The sequence below is a fragment of the Brachionichthys hirsutus genome, chromosome 9 (assembly GCF_040956055.1).
Source record: "Brachionichthys hirsutus isolate HB-005 chromosome 9, CSIRO-AGI_Bhir_v1, whole genome shotgun sequence".
NCBI classification, from domain to species: domain Eukaryota; kingdom Metazoa; phylum Chordata; class Actinopteri; order Lophiiformes; family Brachionichthyidae; genus Brachionichthys; species Brachionichthys hirsutus.
Window position 1 is genome coordinate 1,242,705 of NC_090905.1, and position 20,921 is coordinate 1,263,625.

At 48.4% G+C, this 20,921-nt stretch overlaps 1 protein-coding gene across 2 annotated transcripts; it reads left to right on the forward strand.

Annotated features, from left to right (window-relative positions):
• The first annotated feature begins 4,181 nt into the window (after window positions 1-4,181).
• On the forward strand, window positions 4,182-19,774 carry ctns (cystinosin, lysosomal cystine transporter). Of its 2 annotated transcripts, none has more exons than XM_068743117.1 (11): window positions 4,182-4,374; window positions 5,935-6,012; window positions 9,440-9,518; window positions 12,130-12,220; window positions 14,526-14,629; window positions 15,029-15,166; window positions 15,290-15,389; window positions 15,532-15,651; window positions 16,251-16,421; window positions 17,501-17,618; window positions 18,966-19,774. In XM_068743117.1, the coding sequence occupies exons 2-11, from the start codon at window positions 5,937-5,939 to the stop codon at window positions 19,133-19,135; spliced, it is 1,167 nt and encodes a 388-aa protein (XP_068599218.1). In that variant the 5' UTR covers window positions 4,182-4,374; window positions 5,935-5,936; the 3' UTR covers window positions 19,136-19,774. The 2 variants fall into 2 exon arrangements, with proteins under 2 accessions (XP_068599218.1, XP_068599219.1); XM_068743118.1 differs by having other exon boundaries at window positions 15,350-15,389.
• The last annotated feature ends 1,147 nt before the right edge of the window (window positions 19,775-20,921 follow it).

Below are 20,921 nucleotides of genomic sequence, written 5' to 3' on the forward strand. Positions count from 1 at the left end.
AAGTTGTGGTCCATTATTTTCCTGCATTCATCGTTTAACCAAGGCAATGAATTCCTTTATGTTATTGCAGCATCCAGCTCAGCTCGCCGAAATCCCGGCTGAGCCCGATTACACCCCGGCTGAGCTCGCCCAAATCCCGGCTGAGCCCGATTACACCCCGGCTGAGCTCGCCCAAATCCCGGCTGAGCCCGATTACACCCCGGCTGAGCTCGCCCAAATCCCGGCTGAGCCCGATCAAATCCCGGCTGAGCTTGCCCAACTCCCGGCTGAGCTCGCCCAAATCCCGGCTGAGCCCGATCAAATCCCGGCTGAGCTCGCCCAAATCCCGGCTGAGCTCGCCCAAATCCCGGCTGAGCTCGCCCAAATCCCGGCTGAGCTCGCCCAAATCCCGGTTGAGCCCGATGACACCCCGGCTCCCATCTCAGAGGTGAGATAATCGATCATTCAGTTGCCTTGTGTTTTTTATTTATTTATTTACTTATTAATTTATTTGATAGGGACAGTGCACATTAATGAACATCTTACAGATGCATCTAATAGACGTGATATGCCGGATTTTAGCAAAAATGCTAGTTTACATCTGCAAACATGGAATGACATTGGTTTTCTATCAAAGATCTTTAAAGATTCTTTATAGAGTGATTCTATGATTTTGCATGTATTTACACCTGCCAGTGACCAACATGTAATGCAATATTCAATGTGTGAGAAAATCATTGATTGCAGAAACATTCTAGCAGCCCCAAGTGTTATGAAAGGTCGTATTTGCTTAAAATTGTTCAGGTTGAATTTCACTGTATTCTTATTCTTTTAATGTGGCTCTTGAGAGATAGTGTGGAATCAAGTGTCACTCCGAGGTACTTGCATTCAGAGACAATTTGTAGTTCCTGTCCTCCCAAAAATACACCTGAATGTTTGATGTCCAGAGGTTGCTTTGAGAACATCATACAAACAGTCTAACGTTTTAAGTTGTGGTCCATTATTTTCCTGCGTTCATCGTTTAACCAAGGCAATGAATTCCTTTATGTTATTGCAGCATCCGGCTCAGCTCGCAGAGTCCCCGGCTGAGCATGCAGCGACTCTGGCTCCCTCACGGCGGACACCGCCTAAAAAACCTCCGCGGATATTCGCCTACACTTCCCCAATGATCCCTCGGCCGAAATTCCAGATCCCTGCCATGGAGTTCCCTCCGCCGATATACCAGCTCCCTCCCGAGACGCACCTTTTATTTCCGCGGATGTTCCGGATGTTCCCCTTCCCTCTGGTGGAGGTCCCTGCAGGGAGAGCCACTCTCCCTCCCGTAGAGACTCTGGCTCCGCCCGCTGACCCCCCGGCTGAGCCCGATGTCACCCCGGCTCCCATCCCAGAGGTGAGATCATTGATCATTTAGTTGTCTTGTGTTTTTTATTGATTTATTTACTTATTAATTTAGCTGGAAGTAAGAATAGACGGTGCAAACATTTCTGTCTTCTCCCTGACTGAGTTAAACTTATTAGCTAGGACAGTTGGACTAGTTACCATTGCATTGTTCATTTTAAGATCAATACATTTGTTTGAGTCTTTAATGTCTTTGCCAAGTAATTTATTCAGATTTTGCCAGATTATTTTTGCATTCCCCTTTGCTTCCACAATGATATCCATGAAGAATTTTTCTTTAGCCTTTCGCAGACTTTGAGTTACTTTATTTCTTAAACATGTACATTTTTGTCTTTCTGTAGTGAGACCAGTTTTAAATGATTTTTTAAGTTGTGGTCCATTATTTTCCTGCGTTCATCGTTTAACCAAGGCAATGAATTCCTTTATGTTATTGCAGCATCCGGCTCAGCTCGCTGAAACCCCAGCTGAGCCCGCGGAGTCCCCGGCTGAGCATGCAGCGACTCTGGCTCCCTCACGGCAGACACCGCCTAAAAAACCTCCGCGGATATTTGCCTACCCTTCCTCGGTGATCCCTCGGCCGGTATGCCCGCTCCCTTCCAGGGAGCTCCCTCCCATGGAGTTCCCGCCGCCGATATACCAGCTCCCTCCCGAGACGCACCTTTTATTTCCGCGGATGTTTCGGATGTTCCCCTTCCCTTTGGTGGAGGTCCCTGCGGGGAGAGCCACTCTCCCTCCCGTAGAGACTCTGGCTCCGCCCGCTGACACGCCGGCTCAGCCTGATGACACCCCGGCTCCCATCCCAGAGGTGAGATCATTGATCATTCAGTTTTCTTGTGTTTTTTATGTTATTGCAGATCCGGTGCCCCCCCCCCCCCCCCCCCCCCCCCCCCCCTTCAGGGTTTTATGAATGAACATGTGTTTTTCTCCTCCTTCTCCAGCCGGCGTTGAATCAAGCAGCGACTCCGGCTCCCCGGCGTTGGTGGCGGCGACGGTGGAGGCGATCGAAACGCCCTCACCTCTAGACGGGAAATAAGGGAAGAAACGAGTCGGGAGACATAACACAGCCGAATCACAACCTCCCAACTCGCCAGAACAATCCACCGACTCTGCGAAGATAAATTAGCTCCACCAGTATAGACCCAGCCCCCCCCCCCCCGATAAAGACCGACGCCCTGGCTCCCCCCAGCGCAGAACCAGACTCCCCCCAGTAAAGACCCAAGCCCTGGCTCCCCCCAGCGCAGAACCAGACTCCCCCCAGTAAAGACCCAAGCCCTGGCTCCCCCCAGCGCAGAGCCAAAGTCCCCCCAATGCTGCGACCGTAGGCTGGCCCGGGACGTACCTCCGCCTTGCAGCCAGCCGTTGGAAACCACACGATGGAACATGGAACACCTATAACAGAGCGGGACGCCCCGGAAGTCGTCCGACGTCCTGGGACAGACGTCTGAAGTACGTTTTATTATGGAAACATCTGCTAGATTGGACAGGATTGGGATTGAAAATCATCTGAATTAGGATTTAATTTCACTTAAAATGCGAGTCAAGGGCTGAGTTTGGCAGAGACAAAAGACAAAAGAACTACAATGTATAGGACTTTATACAAATGAATGTCGCAGCAATTAAATTAAAGAACAATTAAAATATTAATTTTAATAATTAAATATGTCTTTGTCTGAGAAAGTCAGTACAATGTGATATTAGCCGGCGTGCAAAATAACAAGACCCAGGAGCTAAAGTAAATGCATTAAGTTACATTTTCAGAAAACAGATTTTCAATCTGTGCATTATGTGTTTAAAATATAGTAAAATAAAATATCGCTTTGATACAGCAAAGCTTTTAAGACGCATGGCTGTGCATGTGTGTTCCCCTGTGTTTGCTCACTCAACCGGCCCTGCAGGTTTTCAATGACGTTTCCACAGCTTCAGAACCACCTCTCTGCATGTCGTGTTGCAGTTCCAACCGCCGCCCCCCCCCCCCCCCCCCCTCGCCATGGCATTCTTGTAAATGACATTTTGTCCCAAGTTATGTATTGTAAATAATGTATATATTTTGAAATAAAGTGCTTTTTTTTTGGTCAGTATATTTCTTTTGTTTTGGTCACCACAACAAAAAAACAGAAGAAGAAAAGTCCTCAGGAGTTACCGCAGGTGTCGAATGACGCATCAACACCGGCCTGGCGTGGGGTTCGAACTGGCCTCGTTGATTCTCTGTTTTGACCGGAGGCGTAGCTCCGCCCACTGAGACTAGCCCAGCCAATGAGGCTCCTTTCTGCTCTGTTTCATTGTACTGAGCCAGCGGCCATGCGCAAATGGCTCCAGAGGAGGGCCGCGCTGTGTCAGTACAGTGGTTCTCAAATGGTGGGGCGCCTGTGACCGCGGAGAAAATGTTTTTTTGCCTTACGAGAATAAAGTGTAATTGCACATCCACTCCAGTAGTTGGCAGTGGCGCCCTGATTGTCAGAGTGCGCGCAGGGAGGATTAGCAGAAGAAGAGCGGCTGTAAACAATCCGGTGGGAGAAGAAGAAAGACCAGACTTCCTTATTTTCGGGTTGCAGACGAAAAAAAATGGTAATAAAATTATTATTTGTTGTAAGTTAATCTATATTTCTTTCTTTTTCATATTTCTTTGTATGTTAATAAGGATACAAGAGTGGGGTTTTTTTCGGGGGGGGGGCGAAATGTTTTTTTCTTCCTAGGGGGGGCGCGACAGAAAATAATTGAGAAGCACTGCTCTACAACGTTCCGCACAGTCTGGGAGGAGAAGAAGAAAGCTGGCAGCTCGCCGTCGGTAGAGAACGGAAGAGACCGGTTCCCCGGAAGAGACCGGCTCCCCGGTAGAGACCGGCTCCCCGGTAAAGACAGGTAGAGACCGGCTCCCCGGTAGAGACAGGTAGAGACCGGTTCCCCGGTAGAGACCGGTTCCCCGGTAGAGACCGGCTCCCCGGTAGAGACCGGCTCCCCGGTAGAGACCGGTTCCCCGGTAGAGGCTGCTGACTTCCGGTAAGTTGTACGACAGTATTTGTTTACCTGCTGGATAAACTCCGAACCCAGAACCGTCGCGTTCCGTCCTCTCTGCCCGCGGAGACCGAACACAGTCAGCGGTACCGGGAGCCGCCTAAAGACGGAACGGAAGCGCATTGATTCCTGATCACGTGGCATTGATTCCTGATCACGTGATGATGACGATGATGAATATATTTATTAGATAGAATGTTACAGTACAATTACAGTCACACAGTAGCATGTATTGCAGTACAAGTACAGTCACACAGTAGCATGTATTACAGTACAAATACAGTCACACAGTAGCATGTATTACAGTACAAGTACAGTCACACAGTAGCATGTATTACAGTACAAATACAGTCACACAGTAGCATGTATTACAGTACAAGTACAGTCACACAGTAGCATGTATTACAGTACAAATACAGTCAAACAGTAGCATGTATTACAGTACAAGTACAGTCACACAGTAGCATGTATTACAGTACAAGTACAGTCAAACAATAGCATGTATTACAGTACAAATACAGTCACACAGTAGCATGTATTACAGTACAAGTACAGTCACACAGTAGCATGTATTACAGTACAAGTACAGTCAAACATCCTGTCTAAGAGGAGCATTTCTAAAAAGCCCTTGCGGGCTTGTTTCCGTTGAAGGTCCTTAGTACATAAATCAGTCGCATTGATTCCTGATCACACATTGATTCCTGATCACACATTGATTCCTGATCACACATTGATTCCTGATCACACATTGATTCCTGATCACACATTGATTCCTGATCACGCATTGATTCCTGATCACGCATTGATTCCTGATCACACATTGATTCCTGATCACACATTGATTCCTGATCACACACTGATTCCTGATCACACATTGATCGGCGTTTGGAATGCAGGAAGCGGTTCTTCATCTCTTCATGTCTTGTTACTGTTGGTATTCCAGCGCTTTGTTTTTAGTGCCTGTCTATTTCTACATGGTGTAATTCAGGCTTGAGGATTCTTTTATAATATCAAAATAGTCACATCATGTCGGTGATCCGTGCGTCTGTCTGTCCGTGTGGAGTTTCTATGTTCTCATCATGTCTGCGTGGGTTCTCTCCGGGTCCTCGGGTTTCCTCCTACCTCCAAAAACATGCAAATTAGGTAAATTCATTACTACAAATTGTCCGTAATGTATAACAATAATAATACGTTTTATTTATATATTTATGAGCCAAGTCTCAAAGTGCACTCAAAAAAACAAGAAAGAACAAAACATAAAATCATAAGAGCAACACGATAAGATCAATAATAAAATCAAAAGGGACACCAAACAATTTTCTTTCAAATATAAAATGCGTTTAAAATAAAGTGAGTTAGCATGTGGAGAACGACGTGCTATCATTCTCGTCACCGGGCATGGTGAGGTATCGCCTGGGACTAAATGTACCTGTACCCAGGGATTGTGACACTGGGTACCCTTCACTGCTCGGGCCCCGATGATGATGATGATGATGACCGTAGCCATGATGGTTTCTCATGTTGGTTGTCTCCATTGCTTTGTAGAAATGACTGGCCAGAGTTTGGTCAAACGATGGCTGCCTGCTCAGCTGCTGTTCCTGTGGATGCTGAGCGACCTCTCTGGTGAGTCCACTACTCGTGATTCTGGGGGGTGAACAGAGCTGGTCCCCGAAGAATGAAAGCATTCAAACAAGCTCCGACTGTCCGCGTGTCCAAGTGTCCTTGGGCAGGACACCGAACCCGAATGGCTCCCAGTGGTCCAACTGTCTTCAGTAAACCGCGATCACCATGAGAGCATGGGGGGGGGGGGGGGGGGGGTTAATTAGCTGCATTTAGGTCTTTGTGGGTAAATCTTTCTGTATCGATGATCTCACTAAAGAGAACACGCTAGAGTTGATGTTTTTAACTAAAACGTGGTTATGGCGAGATAACAAGGCTGGCATTGAGTTAATCTCCCCAAAAATAAATGAACAAATCATTCAAAGAGTCAGCGGAATAAAACTTTTGGGGTTCTTATCGATGAATAACTCAACTTCAAACAGAATATTGAAGGCCTAGCAAAGAAAGTCTTCAAATACTCTGCTTTGTTTTTTATGGTAAGACACTTTCTTCCTCTCTCAGCACTTTTCATTTGATACAAAACTTTATTTGAACCTCATCTGAACGACTGTTATTATATTATATTACCGTATTTTCCGGATTATAAGTCGCGGTTTTTTTCATAGTTTGGTCGGGGGTGCGACTTATAAATCGGAGCGACTTATATATGCTTTTTTTTACAAAATCTGTGAGCGCAGAGACAGTAGCCTACACATTTCTATAACAGGTGTTACAGGGAACTCTGTGACCCGTCAGAATCTGTCGCGGTTTCTGGAGGTTCATATTTATCTGTCACACCTGTTATCTAAAAACACAAATTAGAAGGGCTGAATGAAAATGTCGCCGAAAAGAAAGTCATATTCCGCGGCTTACAAGCTTCAGATACTGAAATATGGAGCCGAAAACGGCAATCGAGCAGCAGAAAGAAAGTTTGGAGTGAGCGAAAAACTTGTAAGGGACTGGCGAAAAGCGGAGGTTACGCTTACTGAAATGAAGAAAACAAAGAAAGCTAATCGCGGGCGACAAGCTAGGTGGCCGCAGTTGGAGGAACGAGTTCACGCATGGGTGCTTGAACAACGTGCTGCTGGGAGAGGTTTGTCAACGGTGCAGTTGCGTCTCCACGCCCAGGTGGTTGCCAGGGAGGTGAATATAAACGGCTTTGCGGGAGGACCTTCTTGGTGTTACCGCTTCATGCAACGCAAACGCCTCTCTATCAGAGCAAGGACGACACTGTCCCAAAAACTGCCAGCGGACTTCCAAGCCAAGGTTGACAGTTTCCGCGCGTTCATTGAAAAGCATGTAAGTGATCACAACGTGACACCGGATCATATTATTAACATGGACGAGGTCCCCCTCACTTTTGACATCCCCATGGGCCGAAGTGTTGCAGAGAAAGGGCAAAAAAGTGTGAATATCGTTACAACTGGTCATGAGAGATCACACTTCACAGTGGTGCTGGCATGTTGTGGAGACGGATCAAAACTGCCACCGATGGTCATTTTCAAACGAAAAACCATGCCAAAAATCCAATCCTCCTCAGTTGAAGTCGCCGTGAACGAGAAAGGGTGGATTGATCAAGAAATGATGAACTTGTGGCTTACAAAGTGCTACAATAAGCGACCGGATGGCTTCTTTAGAGCACGCAAAGCTCTGCTTGTGATGGATAGCATGAGAGCGCACATCACACCACAGTTAAAAAATAAATTAAAAGTTCTCAACTCCATACCTGCCATCATCCCTGGAGGCTTAACCAAAATACTCCAGCCACTTGATATCTCCGTGAATAGGAGCTTTAAGTCAGTTTTGCGTAACCTGTGGGAGCAGTGGATGACGGATGGAGAGCACAGCTTCACGGCAACCGGGAGAATGCGGCATGCAACTTTCCTGGAAGTCATTGAATGGATCGACAAGGCATGGGCTTCAGTGACAACCGCAACCATCCTGTCGGGGTTCAGAAAGGCTGGAATAATTGGAACTGCAACTGACGACGAGTCTGATGTAAGCGACGTAGAAGAGGAAGCGGCGTCTTGTCTACCTGCCGAGTTGGGGGAGTTGTTTGAAAGTGACACCGAGGATGAAGATTTCCTTGGATTTCGTGATTCGGAATAAAACCTGATATTTTGGTAAACGTGTTAGCATGTTCTTTGTGCTATATGTTGTTTGGTGTTGGATTTTATCAAATAAATTTTCCCCAAAAATGCGACTTATCCTCCAGTGCGACCTATATATGTTTTTTTCTTCTTAATTATGCATTTTTTGGCTGGTGCGACCTACAATCCGGAGCGACGTATAATCCAAAAACTACGGTATATATTGTATCATATTATATCATATTATATTATATTATATTATATGATGGAACACATTTCCCACTAACCTAAAATAACTTATGAACATTTGCAATAACAGTCTGAGTTCAGTTCTCCCACCGGAATACTCTCCAAACGTCACAATCTCGTGGGTCTGACTGAATACGACGACCTGCAAAATGAACACACGCCTCACCCACGCCTCACCCACGCCTCACCCACGCCTCACCCACGCCTCACCCACGCCTCACCCACGCCTCACCCACGTCTCACCCACGCCTCACCCACGCTTCACCCACGCTTCACCCACGCCTCACCCACGCCTCACCCACGTCTCACCCACGCCTCACCCACGCCTCACCCACGCCTCACCCACGTCTCACCCACGCCTCACCCACGCCTCACCCACGCCTCACCCACGCCTCACCCACGCCTCACCCACGCCTCACCCACGCCTCACACACGCCTCACCCACGCCGCCTGGAACACACGTCTCACCCATGCCACCTTTTTTTAGGCAAACAACAGTACATGGTTGCTCTTTGCCTAAATAATAGTGTCACTTTTTCAGTAGGATTTGAACCTGCTACTCGTGTGTGTGTATATATATATATATATATGAGTGAATTACTGGCTACATCTACGTATGTAGACATGACACCAGATCCTCTGCTATATATTCGCTCTGTCTGTATACGTCAGTGTTTTTTGTGTTTTGTTTATGTGCTCCCCCTTTATTTGTGGGACAAGGGGCCCCCTATTGAAGGCTTTAAATAGCTTTCTTGGGGTCACCCTTTTTGCACATCCACCCACAATGGATATACTGTATGTATGCATGTCTAAGCATAAGTGTATCTATGCTAGATATGTCGATGTGTGAATAAACTGGTCTAAATTGAATTCCAATGCAGAGGGCTTTGATGCTGAATGGAGAGAGGCACCAACACTAGTCTTAGAGAACGTGGATTCATTTGTGCTCCTTGTTTCACCCCATTTCATCCAACCATAACTCCAAGAGTTATCCCTAAACACAAGATTCACAAGAGTCTCGAGAGGAGAGTCTGGATCAACGAGGTCTTAGGAGAGGCAGTTCATAGAACATGGCATTTGATTTTTCTCCCTTTGTTTTGTGTCTCCTCCAGAGTCTGATGTGTCTCTTTCTGCACCTGAAGTTGTAACACTTGAGGAACTCTCGAACGCCAGCATCACCATTACCTCGAGGTAATCACAGTTACGCAGTAGATTCACGAAGGTCACGTCGTAGCGTTTAGCAGAAGCGTTCTGCCTGTGGAGATTCCCAATCATCAGGTCACTTAATCCTTGAATCTGAAGCAAAAGGGGCGACGGTGGTATGATCGAGAGGTTGGTGGTTCGATTCCCGGCTCGGGAATGTGTTTCCTTAGGCAAGACACTTCACCTGCGTTGTGTGAATGTAGTGAGCGAGTGAATGTCGGCGGGGTCAGGAGGACTGGCGGCTCAGATTGGCAGCCTCGCTTCCATCATCTTCCCAAGTATGGAGTGATTGAATAATGAACATACAATGTAAAGCGTCTTTGAGTACCCAGAAAAGCGCTGTATAAAATCAATGCATTATTATTATTATTACCCTCGCTGATGCGGAGGCGAGGGTATTGCAATTGGGTTTGTTTGTCTGTCTGTTTGTTTGTTTGTTTGTCTGTCCGAGCGCATAACTCAAAAACTAGTAACCCAATCGACTTGAAATTTTTACACAAGCAAGGTTCTGTCCGTGGCTCGGACCTCCCCGAGAATGGTGTTGATCCGGATCTGGATCCAGATTCTAGAATTATTTTTACATCTGGAATTGTGCCTGTGCTGTAAACCGCCACTTTAAGAGGGAGGGACACGAATGGCATGATGGGAAAAAGAGTCCAGAAGGAGTCTTGTAGTACGTTCCGGAGCAGCAAGCTAGAGCAGGTTTGGCCCCTCTGATCCGGAAGCCCTGTTTACTGTCTCACAAGATCCAATAGTCTATTGGAGGCGGGGTCTGCAGTCTCTGATTGTCTTTCTAGTTATTAATTGTTTAGGGTCTGAAGGCAATTTATCCAAGAGACTTCTTCCAAGGACGCTAACGTAATGGCAGTCAAAAGTATTATGGGTCGTTAAGGTTATTAAGACAAAAGTGCTTTGTGTGCCTAATGAGGCAATAATTCATTTTAATTAAGTAGATGTTAGTTCTGGCTGTTGTCCTGCTACTGCAGTTTCTTCTTGTCCCATGAGGGGTCGCTACAGCAAACCGACCTTCTCCACTTCACCCTGTCCTTTGCATCGTCCTCCCCATCACCAGCCACTCTCATGTCCTCCCTCACTACGTCCATGTCTCTTCTCCTGGGTCGTCCTCTAGTCCTGTCCTTTGCATCGTCCTCCCCATCACCAGCCACTCTTATGTCCTCCCTCACTACGTCCATGTCTCTTCTCCTGGGTCGTCCTCTAGTCCTGTTCCCTGGCAGTTCCATCCTCAGCATCCTTCTACCGATATAGTCCCCGTCTCTCCTCTGGACATGTCCAAACCATCAAAGTCTGTTCTCTCTGACCTTGTCTCCAAATCGTCTATAATAATAATGCATTGATTTTATACAGCGCTTTTCTGGGTACTCAAAGACGCTTTACATTGTATTTCATTATTCAATCACTCCATACTTGGGAAGATGATGGAAGCGAGGCTGCCAATCCGAGCCACCAGTCCTCCTGACCCCACCGACATTCACTCGCCCACTACATTCACACAGACAAGTGTCCAGCCCAAGGACACGACAGTGTACACATGTGCCCGAGCCGGGAATCAAACTGCCAACCTCTCGATCATAGGATGACCCTGCGCCACCATCTAACCTTCACTGTCCCTCTTATTGCCTAATTTCTAATCCTACCCAACCTGGTCACTCCCAAGGAGAGCCTCAGCCTACGTGCGTGCGCTGCAGGCAGCACACTCGTTTGTTGCGTGTTCTTCGAGTAGCGCAAAAAATCCTAAATAGTAATATTATAATTACGTGCAACATCAAAGAGAAGTATTAGATGGACGTGCTGCCCTCAGGAAAGATTTTCTATCTATCGGATGGACGTGCTGATCGATGGAGCTCAGCCAGTCACACGGACGCGCTTACGGCTGCACTTTGTCTTTAGGGAGAAAGCCTTTGTAATCATTGATCGCTTCAGGTCACAGATTCTTCCAGCAAGCATTGATCGTTTCATCTCAAGAACTTCTCTATCCATCTGTGAAGGTTCCACGAAACGCCGGAATTGATCGTCACCGTCTTAAGGACCAGTAAACAAACTGATCATGTGACACAGATCTCATGAGATTACGCTCAAAATCCTAATCTCGTCACCAGCTGCCAAAGGGTAGATAGCAGCCGATGGAAAGGAGAAAAGACGAGAACCAGCAGCCTGTAGTGGAAACGCGACCGCAGACACTGAGGGATTCACTCAGCACGGATCAGATCATGTCAGGATAACTTAGAAGCACAAAGTCGGCTTCTCACAAAACAGAGCAATCAAAAAGAAAGTCAGCAAAAAGAAGATCAAAGCTGGTAGGTGTGTTTCCAAACGGGGGCCTCGTAAGCCGTACAAGGAGTGATAAAGAAGCTCGTGCTCTGTTGGTTAGTCACGCCGTGCTGCAGCGCCACAGGGAAAAGCTGTCAGATCAGCCAGATGTCGGTTCTGCACTAGTTGTGTAACAGCAGTCACTGGTCGCTATGGTTATGAACAGGAAACCGGGGGAAACGGCTGACTCGGCATCGTAATGCACTTCCTGCTCCGTCCGAGTCCTGACCGGGTACCTGTTGTTCTAACTACAGCTTTTGTCTTTTTCCAGTGTCCCCGTCAACCGGTCGGCTGTAATTATCTTGAACGTCACGTCTAGCTCTAAGTGGAATTACTCGTCTATCGTCACACTGCCTGAGCAGGTGAGCAAAGAACCAAAGAACCAACGAACCAACGAACACACACGATGAGCTGCTCCTCCATCGGACTGGTGCAAAGTCAAACTGGCTGAACGTGCTAAAGAGCTCTCGTCAATAAAAGCTTGACATGACCCTCACGGACCCCTCGTCGCTCGGACCCCTCGTCTCGGACCCCTCGTCGCTCGGACCCCTCGTCTCGGACCCCTCGTCGCTCGGACCCCTCGTCGCTCGGACCCCTCGTCTCGGACCCCTCGTCTCGGACCCCTCGTCGCTCTGACCCCTCGTCTCGGACCCCTCGTCGCTCGGACCCCTCGTCTCGGACCCCTCGTCGCTCGGACCCCTCGTCGCTCGGACCCCTCGTCTCGGACCCCTCGTCGCTCTGACCCCTCGTCGCTCGGACCCCTCGTCTCGGACCCCTCGTCTCGGACCCCTCGTCTCGGACCCCTCGTCGCTCGGACCCCTCGTCTCGGACCCCTCGTCGCTTGGACCCCTCGTCTCGGACCCCTCGTCGCTCGGACCCCTCGTCGCTTGGACCCCTCGTCTCTCGGACCCCTCGTCTCGGACCCCTCGTCTCGGACCCCTCGTCTCGGACCCCTCGTCTCGGACCCCTCGTCGCTCGGACCCCTCGTCTTGGACCCCTCGTCGCTCGGACCCCTCGTCTCGGACCCCTCGTCGCTCGGACCCCTCGTCTCGGACCCCTCGTCGCTCGGACCCCTCGTCGCTCGGACCCCTCGTCTCGGACCCCTCGTCGCTCGGACCCCTCGTCTCGGACCCCTCGTCGCTCGGACCCCTCGTCGCTTGGACCCCTCGTCTCGGACCCCTCGTCTCGGACCCCTCGTCTCGGACCCCTCGTCGCTCGGACCCCTCGTCTCGGACCCCTCGTCTCGGACCCCTCGTCGCTCGGACCCCTCGTCTCGGACCCCTCGTCTCGGACCCCTCGTCTCGGACCCCTCGTCGCTCGGACCCCTCGTCTCGGACCCCTCGTCGCTCGGACCCCTCGTCTCGGACCCCTCGTCGCTCGGACCCCTCGTCTCGGACCCCTCGTCGCTCGGACCCCTCGTCTCGGACCCCTCGTCGCTCTGACCCCTCGTCGCTCGGACCCCTCGTCTCGGACCCTTCGTCGCTCGGACCCCTCGTCTCGGACCCCTCGTCGCTCGGACCCCTCGTCTCTCGGACCCCTTGTCTCGGACCCCTTGTCTCGGACCCCTCGTCGCTCGGACCCCTCGTCTCGGACCCCTCGTCGCTCGGACCCCTCGTCGCTCGGACCCCTCGTCTCGGACCCCTCGTCGCTCGGACCCCTCGTCTCGGACCCCTCGTCGCTCGGACCCCTCGTCTCTCGGACCCCTCGTCTCTCGGACCCCTCGTCGCTCTGACCCCTCGTCGCTCGGACCCCTCGTCTCTCGGACCCCTCGTCGCTCGGACCCCTCGTCTCTCGGACCCCTCGTCGCTCTGACCCCTCGTCGCTCTGACCCCTCGTCGCTCGGACCCCTCGTCTCGGACCCCTCGTCGCTCGGACCCCTCGTCTCTCGGACCCCTTGTCTCGGACCCCTCGTCGCTCGGACCCCTCGTCTCGGACCCCTCGTCTCTCGGACCCCTCGTCGCTCGGACCCCTCGTCTCGGACCCCTCGTCGCTCGGACCCCTCGTCTCGGACCCCTCGTCTTGGACCCCTCGTCGCTCGGACCCCTTGTCTCGGACCCCTCGTCGCTCGGACCCCTCGTCTCGGACCCCTCGTCGCTCTGACCCCTCGTCGCTCTGACCCCTCGTGGCACGGAGCCATCGTCGCACGGAGCCAGACATGGGCAAACTAAGGCCCGTTAGGCTTTATAATACGGCCCGCCGAACTTTTCCAAATAATCTCATTAAATAAAATGTTATTATAAACCTCATTCATTTGACCTTTTCCCTGTATTTCTACTTGTAAAAGGCCAAATCCTTTCATGTGATGGCTTTTGAATGTCATTTATATTAGTTCACACAAACACTCCATCCATCTGTTCCTGGCCCCTCTACGAGTAAAAATGTTTGCCCACCCCTGATCTAAGCCCTGGTCACACTCAGGACCCTGGTCACACTCAGGACCCTGGTCACACTCAGGGCCCTGGTCACACTCAGGACCCTGGTCACACTAAGGACCCTGGTCACACTCAGGACCCTGGTCACACTAAGGACCCTGGTCACACTCAGGACCCTGGTCACACTCAGGACCCTGGTCACACTCAGGACCCTGGTCACACACGAGTCGCACTGAAACGAGGCTGGATGCTCACACAGCGATTCGAGGACTAAACTGGTTTGTTTTTTATTGAGGTGGTGCTGCCAAAGGATACAACCGCCGTAACGTTCAGTGTCACGTCACATGATGTAGGTCAGGTGACCACATACCTGCTTAGCAACCAAACTGACGTCAGCAGGTGGGTGTCTCTCTCTCTCTCTCTCTCTCTGTCTGTGTCTCTCCGGGTCTCTCTCTCTATCAGCTAGCTATGTCAACATCAGCAGTCCTGATCAATATATTCTGTAGCCTTCCTCTTCCCTATTAAAAACATTCAGAAACTCCTGCTGGTGATGGGCCGTTATAAATACAACATATTTACTAAGAGCATATAACATAGGAGATGTTGCTTATATCATTTCCGTCTGGGATTATTAAAGTATTCTGATTCTGATATAATATTTTGTGGTGTTTTATTTATTGTGGGAGGAAGTAACATTAGCTCAAATACTTATAAGCCATTTTTAAGTGAGCTTTAGATTATGAAGGTGGCATCAGCCTGGTTCCTTTTTGTCTTTAATAGTGATCACTTGTCTTTTAGTTTGCCGGTCCAGATCCATTTTATGGTCATCCATAGCAGCGTCCTTTCAGTCATCACTCAGGTGATCGGCTGGATTTACTTTCTGGCCTGGTCCGTGTCCTTCTATCCTCAAGCCTGGGAAAACTGGAGAAGGAAAAGGTCCGTGTTCTGTTGGATCATCTCACGTTTTTCTCCCGTAGTGTGATTGAACGTCCACGCAGATCGCGTCTTCGGCGTACGTCATCGGCTGCTCTGCTGCGCTGCAATGAAACGTCTTTTCAGTGTCGTAGGTCTCAACTTTGATTTCCTGGCTCTCAACCTGACTGGCTTCATCGCTTACAGTGTCTTCAACATCGGCCTGTTTTGGGTGCCTCTCATAAAGGTTCCCGTCTTCTCTGCTCACACAAATCAGTCGGTCTGTCTCGTTGAGACATCCGGCGCATGCTAACCGTCGGGGACAGATGCTCTGGGTTTCTGTTTGTTTAAATAATGAGACGCTCCTTCATATGCTTTTCTCTGTCTAGGAGGAGTTTCTGAAGAGCAAACCAAATGGAATTAACCCTGTGGAGGCCAACGATGTCTTCTTCAGTCTCCACGCGGTCCTGCTGTGTTTGATCTATGTTAACCAGGCTCTTGTTTTTGAGGTGTGTGTGTGTGTGTGTGATGTGCATAACGTGAATGTTGAGTGGTAAATGGACTTATAAAGCGCTTTTTCACTTTAGCGGCGCTCAAAGCGCTTTACATGAGGCCTCACATTCACCCATTCACACACACACATTCACCCTGGGTGACTGCTGCCATGCAAGGTGCTGCCAGGCCTGCTGTGAGCAATTTGGGGTTCAGTGTCTTGCCCAAAGACACTTCGACATCCAGACAGTCAGAGCTGGGATTTGGATTTCTTGATACTGTACATGATGTTCCTCATCTTCATGTCCAACAGTCTTTGCTGCACTGCAACCATTTGCTATTTTTATACCTTAAACCAGGGAGGCCAATGGAAGAGCCCACTATTGATTTTCTTATTATCACTTGTGTAGCTGTTTACATACTTAAACACCTCAGGAAACCATTGGCAGCCCTTAAAGCTCCCGGGCAACAAGGTAACTATATTGCTGAAAGATACAGGGTCGCAAACATGTAGCGCTTGGCAATGATGAACTAGTATTGTAAATTACCTGTTTGTCAGGTAGAATGTCTTGTACCTTTGATCTGTGACTAATCCTCCATTTCTCCTTCCTCCCAGAGAGGGAATCAAAAGGTCTCCTGTACCGCCAAGTTGCTGTTGCTGATTGGCTGGTCCTTTGCCTTGGTCAGCTTATTTCTAGCTGTGGCCAAGAAGATCACCTGGTTGGATTACCTCTACTATTTCTCCTATATCAAACTAGCTGTCACACTTATCAAATATGTGCCACAGGTAAGATGTACCTGCCAGAGGGAGTGAACTATATCATAACATATAACAGTAGGCGTGAAGGGTCTGAAAGGGATTAGCACTGTTGAACTGAAATACATCACAATCAGTGACATGAAGTCAGGGGAAGCAGGTGAGACCAGCCCTCACCTAGTTGGAACTACAGAGTAAGTTACAGGTAGCTACACTGACTAGTTGTAACTACAGAGTAAGTTACAGGTAGCTACACTGACTAGTTGGAACTACAGAGTAAGTTACAGGTAGCTACAGTCACTAGTTGGAACTACAGAGTAAGTTACAGGTAGCTACACTGACAAGTTGTAACTACAGAGTAAGTTACAGGTAGCTACGGTCACTAGTTGTAACTGCAGAGTAAGTTACAGGTAGTTAGTCACTAGTTGTAACTACAGAGTAAGTTACAGGTAGCTACACTGACTAGTTGTAACTACAGAGTAAGTTACAGGTAGCTACACTGACTAGTTGTAACTACAGAGTAAGTTACAGGTAGCTACAGTCACTAGTTGTAACTGCAGAGTAAGTTACAGGTAGTTAGTCACTAGTTGTAACTACAGAGTAAGTTACAGGTAGCTACACTGACTAGTTGTAACTACAGAGTAAGTTACAGGTAGCTACACTGACTAGTTGTAACTACAGAGTAAGTTACAGGTAGCTACAGTCACTAGTTGTAACTACAGAGTAAGTTACAGTGAGCTGGGGGGGGGGGGGGGGGGGGTTTCCACGTAAAATCTGATTTTTGAGCATTAAGGCGTAATGTGGAAATTAATACGTGGAAATCTGTGAATATGGGAAAAGTAAAAATAAAGCACGGATTCTGAAAATACCGGGGCAAAAGTAAGAACGAATCCGCGAAAGGAAAAGGCAGACGAGCTTCTCACTTTACACTTCCGTTGTGGTCGGCAACACATTTCCACCACTTTTCAACTGCGATTCTAAATCTTCTTGATGAAGTCAGAGATGATCAGGATGCATGTCCCCTGATTGTAAAAGGATTATGACATACTATATGAGTCGGTTCATTAATCCGTAGTTTGTGTTTTGTTGTTTTCTGCTTGTCTTTCCAGGCATACATGAATTACAGAAGACAGAGTACTGAGGGCTGGAGTATTGGCAACGTGTTGCTGGACTTCACCGGTGGATCCCTGAGTATTCTGCAGATGATCCTACAGTCGTACAATAATAGTAACTACTTTTTATTATTGCCAAGCTGTACTTGATGTCGTATATGCAGGTACTCTAGGTTTCAGCATGTAAAACTCAAAGCCTTTTTAAACCACTATGGTCCCAGTTTAACCCTTCTTGTGTCCATACTGGGAGGAAAACGTCTGCCACTAGTTGATAACCAGATTGGGAAGGGGCAAGTGTTTGATGGGATGGTTTCTTGGTGGCTTTCATGCCTTCCAAGTTACTAATGTCTGATTTTCTTGCTTCAGATTGGTTATATTTGAAACACACTGAGCTAAATATAATTACTGGGCATGCTGCAATCGAGTTTTGGGACTGTCATACCTATCCAGTCAATATTAGTATTAATGAATTAGTTGTCAACAAAACAAAATTCTGATTGTTTTAGTGAGACTTTTTCCACGATGCGGACAAACCCTGTTTGCAGCTTTTATTGAAGGGACAAATGAATCACAAGGTATAGACCGGGGGGGGGGGGGGGGGGGGCAAACCTTTTGACTCGCGGGCCACAATGGGTTCTAAAATTTGACAGAGGGGCCGGGCCAGGCTGGAGTGTTTGTGTGAACTAATATAAATGACATGAAAAAGCCACTACATGAAAGGATTTGGCCTTTTACAGGTAGCATTACAGGGAAAAAGGGAAAATGAATGAGGTTTATAATAACATTTTATTTAATGATATTATTTGGACAAGTCCGGCGGGCCGTATATGGCCCCCGGGCCTGAGTTTGCTCATGTCTGCCCTATACCCTGGCGTACTCCTACTGTGGAGCTGTCCGTGGTGCTGAAATGCGCCGCTTTGTTTTGGAGGGCCCCCTGAAACAACGCTTTCCCCCCCCCCCCACGACAAAACAAAAGCAGCGCGTTTCAGCACCACGGACAGCTCCACGGTAGGAGTACGCCAGGGTGTAGGCCACAGTGGCGTAGGTCTGCTCGAGTGACACACACACTCACAGACCCTGAAGTTGAGTGATTTGTCCTTGTGTGTCTCCGTTACGCTCCGAAAACTAGAAATAACATCGTTTCATTTGAATCCGTTCAAGACGAAAGTATTTTGAGTCGCCTCCGATCGTATCGTCGTCATCTCGCGTCTTGCATTGCCGTGCAGAGTTCTACCACCGGTGATCGACTGCCACGCTTCTGATAGCGTGCTCTTTATTCATTGATCCCCCCAGCCTGTGGAAGGAGAGCATCGACACGCGTATTGATCCATCCATCCGTCTCCTTGTAGACGACCTCAATGGTCTCGTCTACCGTTGCTTTATCCTCCTTCCGCTTCACGGGTGTTGCTGGAGTCAGCAGAACACATCGTCTGTACTAACTAAGGTGTGTCTCTCTCCACAGATGAGTGGAATCTGATATTTGGTGATCCTACGAAGTTTGGACTGGGTCTACTGTCTGTGTTCTTTGACCTCCTCTTCGTGACTCAGCACTACTGTCTGTACTGGAAGCCGCCGGGGTACGACACGCTACAAGAGGATCAAGACTCGGATTGTCCAGGGATGACTGGATAAAGGACGATCAGTCTCTGTCTGCTGAATTCTGCCCGCTGTGTGGGTGGAATGTCCAAACGAAGATGCGTGAAACCTGCTTCCAGTGAGGACTTTGTTTTAAACTGCAGTCAGACTGAGAGGGTTGCTCCTCTCCTCCTCCGACCGAACTCGGATCGAGATGGAATCTTCATTTTACTCCGCTGCCCTTCTAGGCTTCAATCCCACGTTGTTTTGTTTGTTCCATATTATATATTGTTTTCAACCCCATAGAATCAGCAGCCAAGTGTCAGGTGTTTGTAGGTCTGTGCTGCAGTCATTACGTGTAATGTTGTGGTTCGACCCTCTTTCTAATGTCTATCAGGATCAGAACTGACACTTTTAATTCTGTATGAAAGGTTTTGGTTGAATTGAGGTTATTAAAATCTGATGTAAATAGTTTTTGTTAAACTAAATAGTACAGCAACCACTGTCAGCTTCATGAGGAACAGTTTGACCGGTGAATTCTGTTCTTTGACACGATTTGAAGTTACTTGTCCTGGTTTTATTGCTTCCTCTTGGGTGATGTTACAGTCACTTATGTGACTTGGAATCACATTGGTATCATCATTAGTTGGTGGTAAGGGATGCCGTCAAGCTGAAGGAGTCCCATTCACAATATGTAAAGTATCAGGCACCTAAGAAGCCGAAAAAGTTGTCCATGCTTCCAGACTGGACTACTGCAACTCCTTACTGTCCGGCTGCCCCAAAAGGTCTATTGAACATCTCCGGCTGATCCAGAACGCAGCAGCTCGGGTTCTGATCCAGAATGCAGCAGCTCGGGTTCTGATCCAGAATGCAGCAGCTCGTGTTCTGATCCGGAACACAGCAGCTCGGGTTCTGATCCAGAATGAAGCAGCTCGTGTTCTGATCCAGAATGCAGCAGCTCGTGTTCTGATCCAGAACGCAGCAGCTCGTGTTCTGACGGGGACCAGACTGAGAGAACACATTTCCCCTGTTCTGGCGTCTCTGCATTGGCTTCCTGTTAGAGAACAAATTGAATATAAAATCCTTCTACTCACTTTTAAAGCCCTCACCAGCCAGGCCCCTCCTTACCTTACAGAGATGATTATCCCGTATTGCCCCACTAGGACCCTGCGGTCCCAAAATGCTGGCCTGCTCGTGGTTCCAAAAACTTCCAAGAGCAGACAGGGGGGCGGAGCTTTCAGTTATCGAGCTCCTTTATTGTGGTATCAGCTCCCTGATTGGTTCGTGAGACAGACACCATCTCTATGTTCAAGAGTAGACTAAAGACTTTCCTTTTTAACAAATCAACGTCCCAAATTTGCCACATACATTCTCACACACATGCCGGTTGAAAAGGCAATGACACCCAGGTTGCATTTTTTACGCTGTTGCCATGGCAATGGCCAAAATGTCCCATATTATCCCATTACAGTTGTCACTGAATTGTGGGCGACTAATGCAGCTCAAATCTAAACACTCAGGACAAAAGCGGCGTGCGTCGGCGGGTCAGCTCATCGGCCTGTCGGCCGGCGAGGGCCTACAACGCCGCTTGCGGCTTTAAAAAAGAATTTTGTCTTGTTTTTGCAAAAATGATGAAAAATTGTCGCAATTTCTGATAACTATGTTATTAAGAATCAAGTATTTAAGAGGCCAGAGTTGTACTTTTATTTTTCCAACATGTATTTTATTACGCAGGATATGTCGGATGCAACATTCTATCGCAGTACTGCAAGTCATCGCAATTTGCAGTGACTTTCTGAGGCATCCCACGTAAAAAAAGGAGCTGCAAATAGAGACGTTTGGA

Bases quoted from the DNA above. Each gene is read 5' to 3' on its own strand.
- ctns (XM_068743117.1), top strand. From the start codon at position 5,937: ATGACTGGCCAGAGTTTGGTCAAACGATGGCTGCCTGCTCAGCTGCTG. The intron at 9,519-12,129 runs GTAATCACAGTT...GTCTTTTTCCAG, and splicing joins AGCATCACCATTACCTCGAG to TGTCCCCGTCAACCGGTCGG. The intron at 16,422-17,500 runs GTAAGATGTACC...TTGTCTTTCCAG, and splicing joins TTATCAAATATGTGCCACAG to GCATACATGAATTACAGAAG.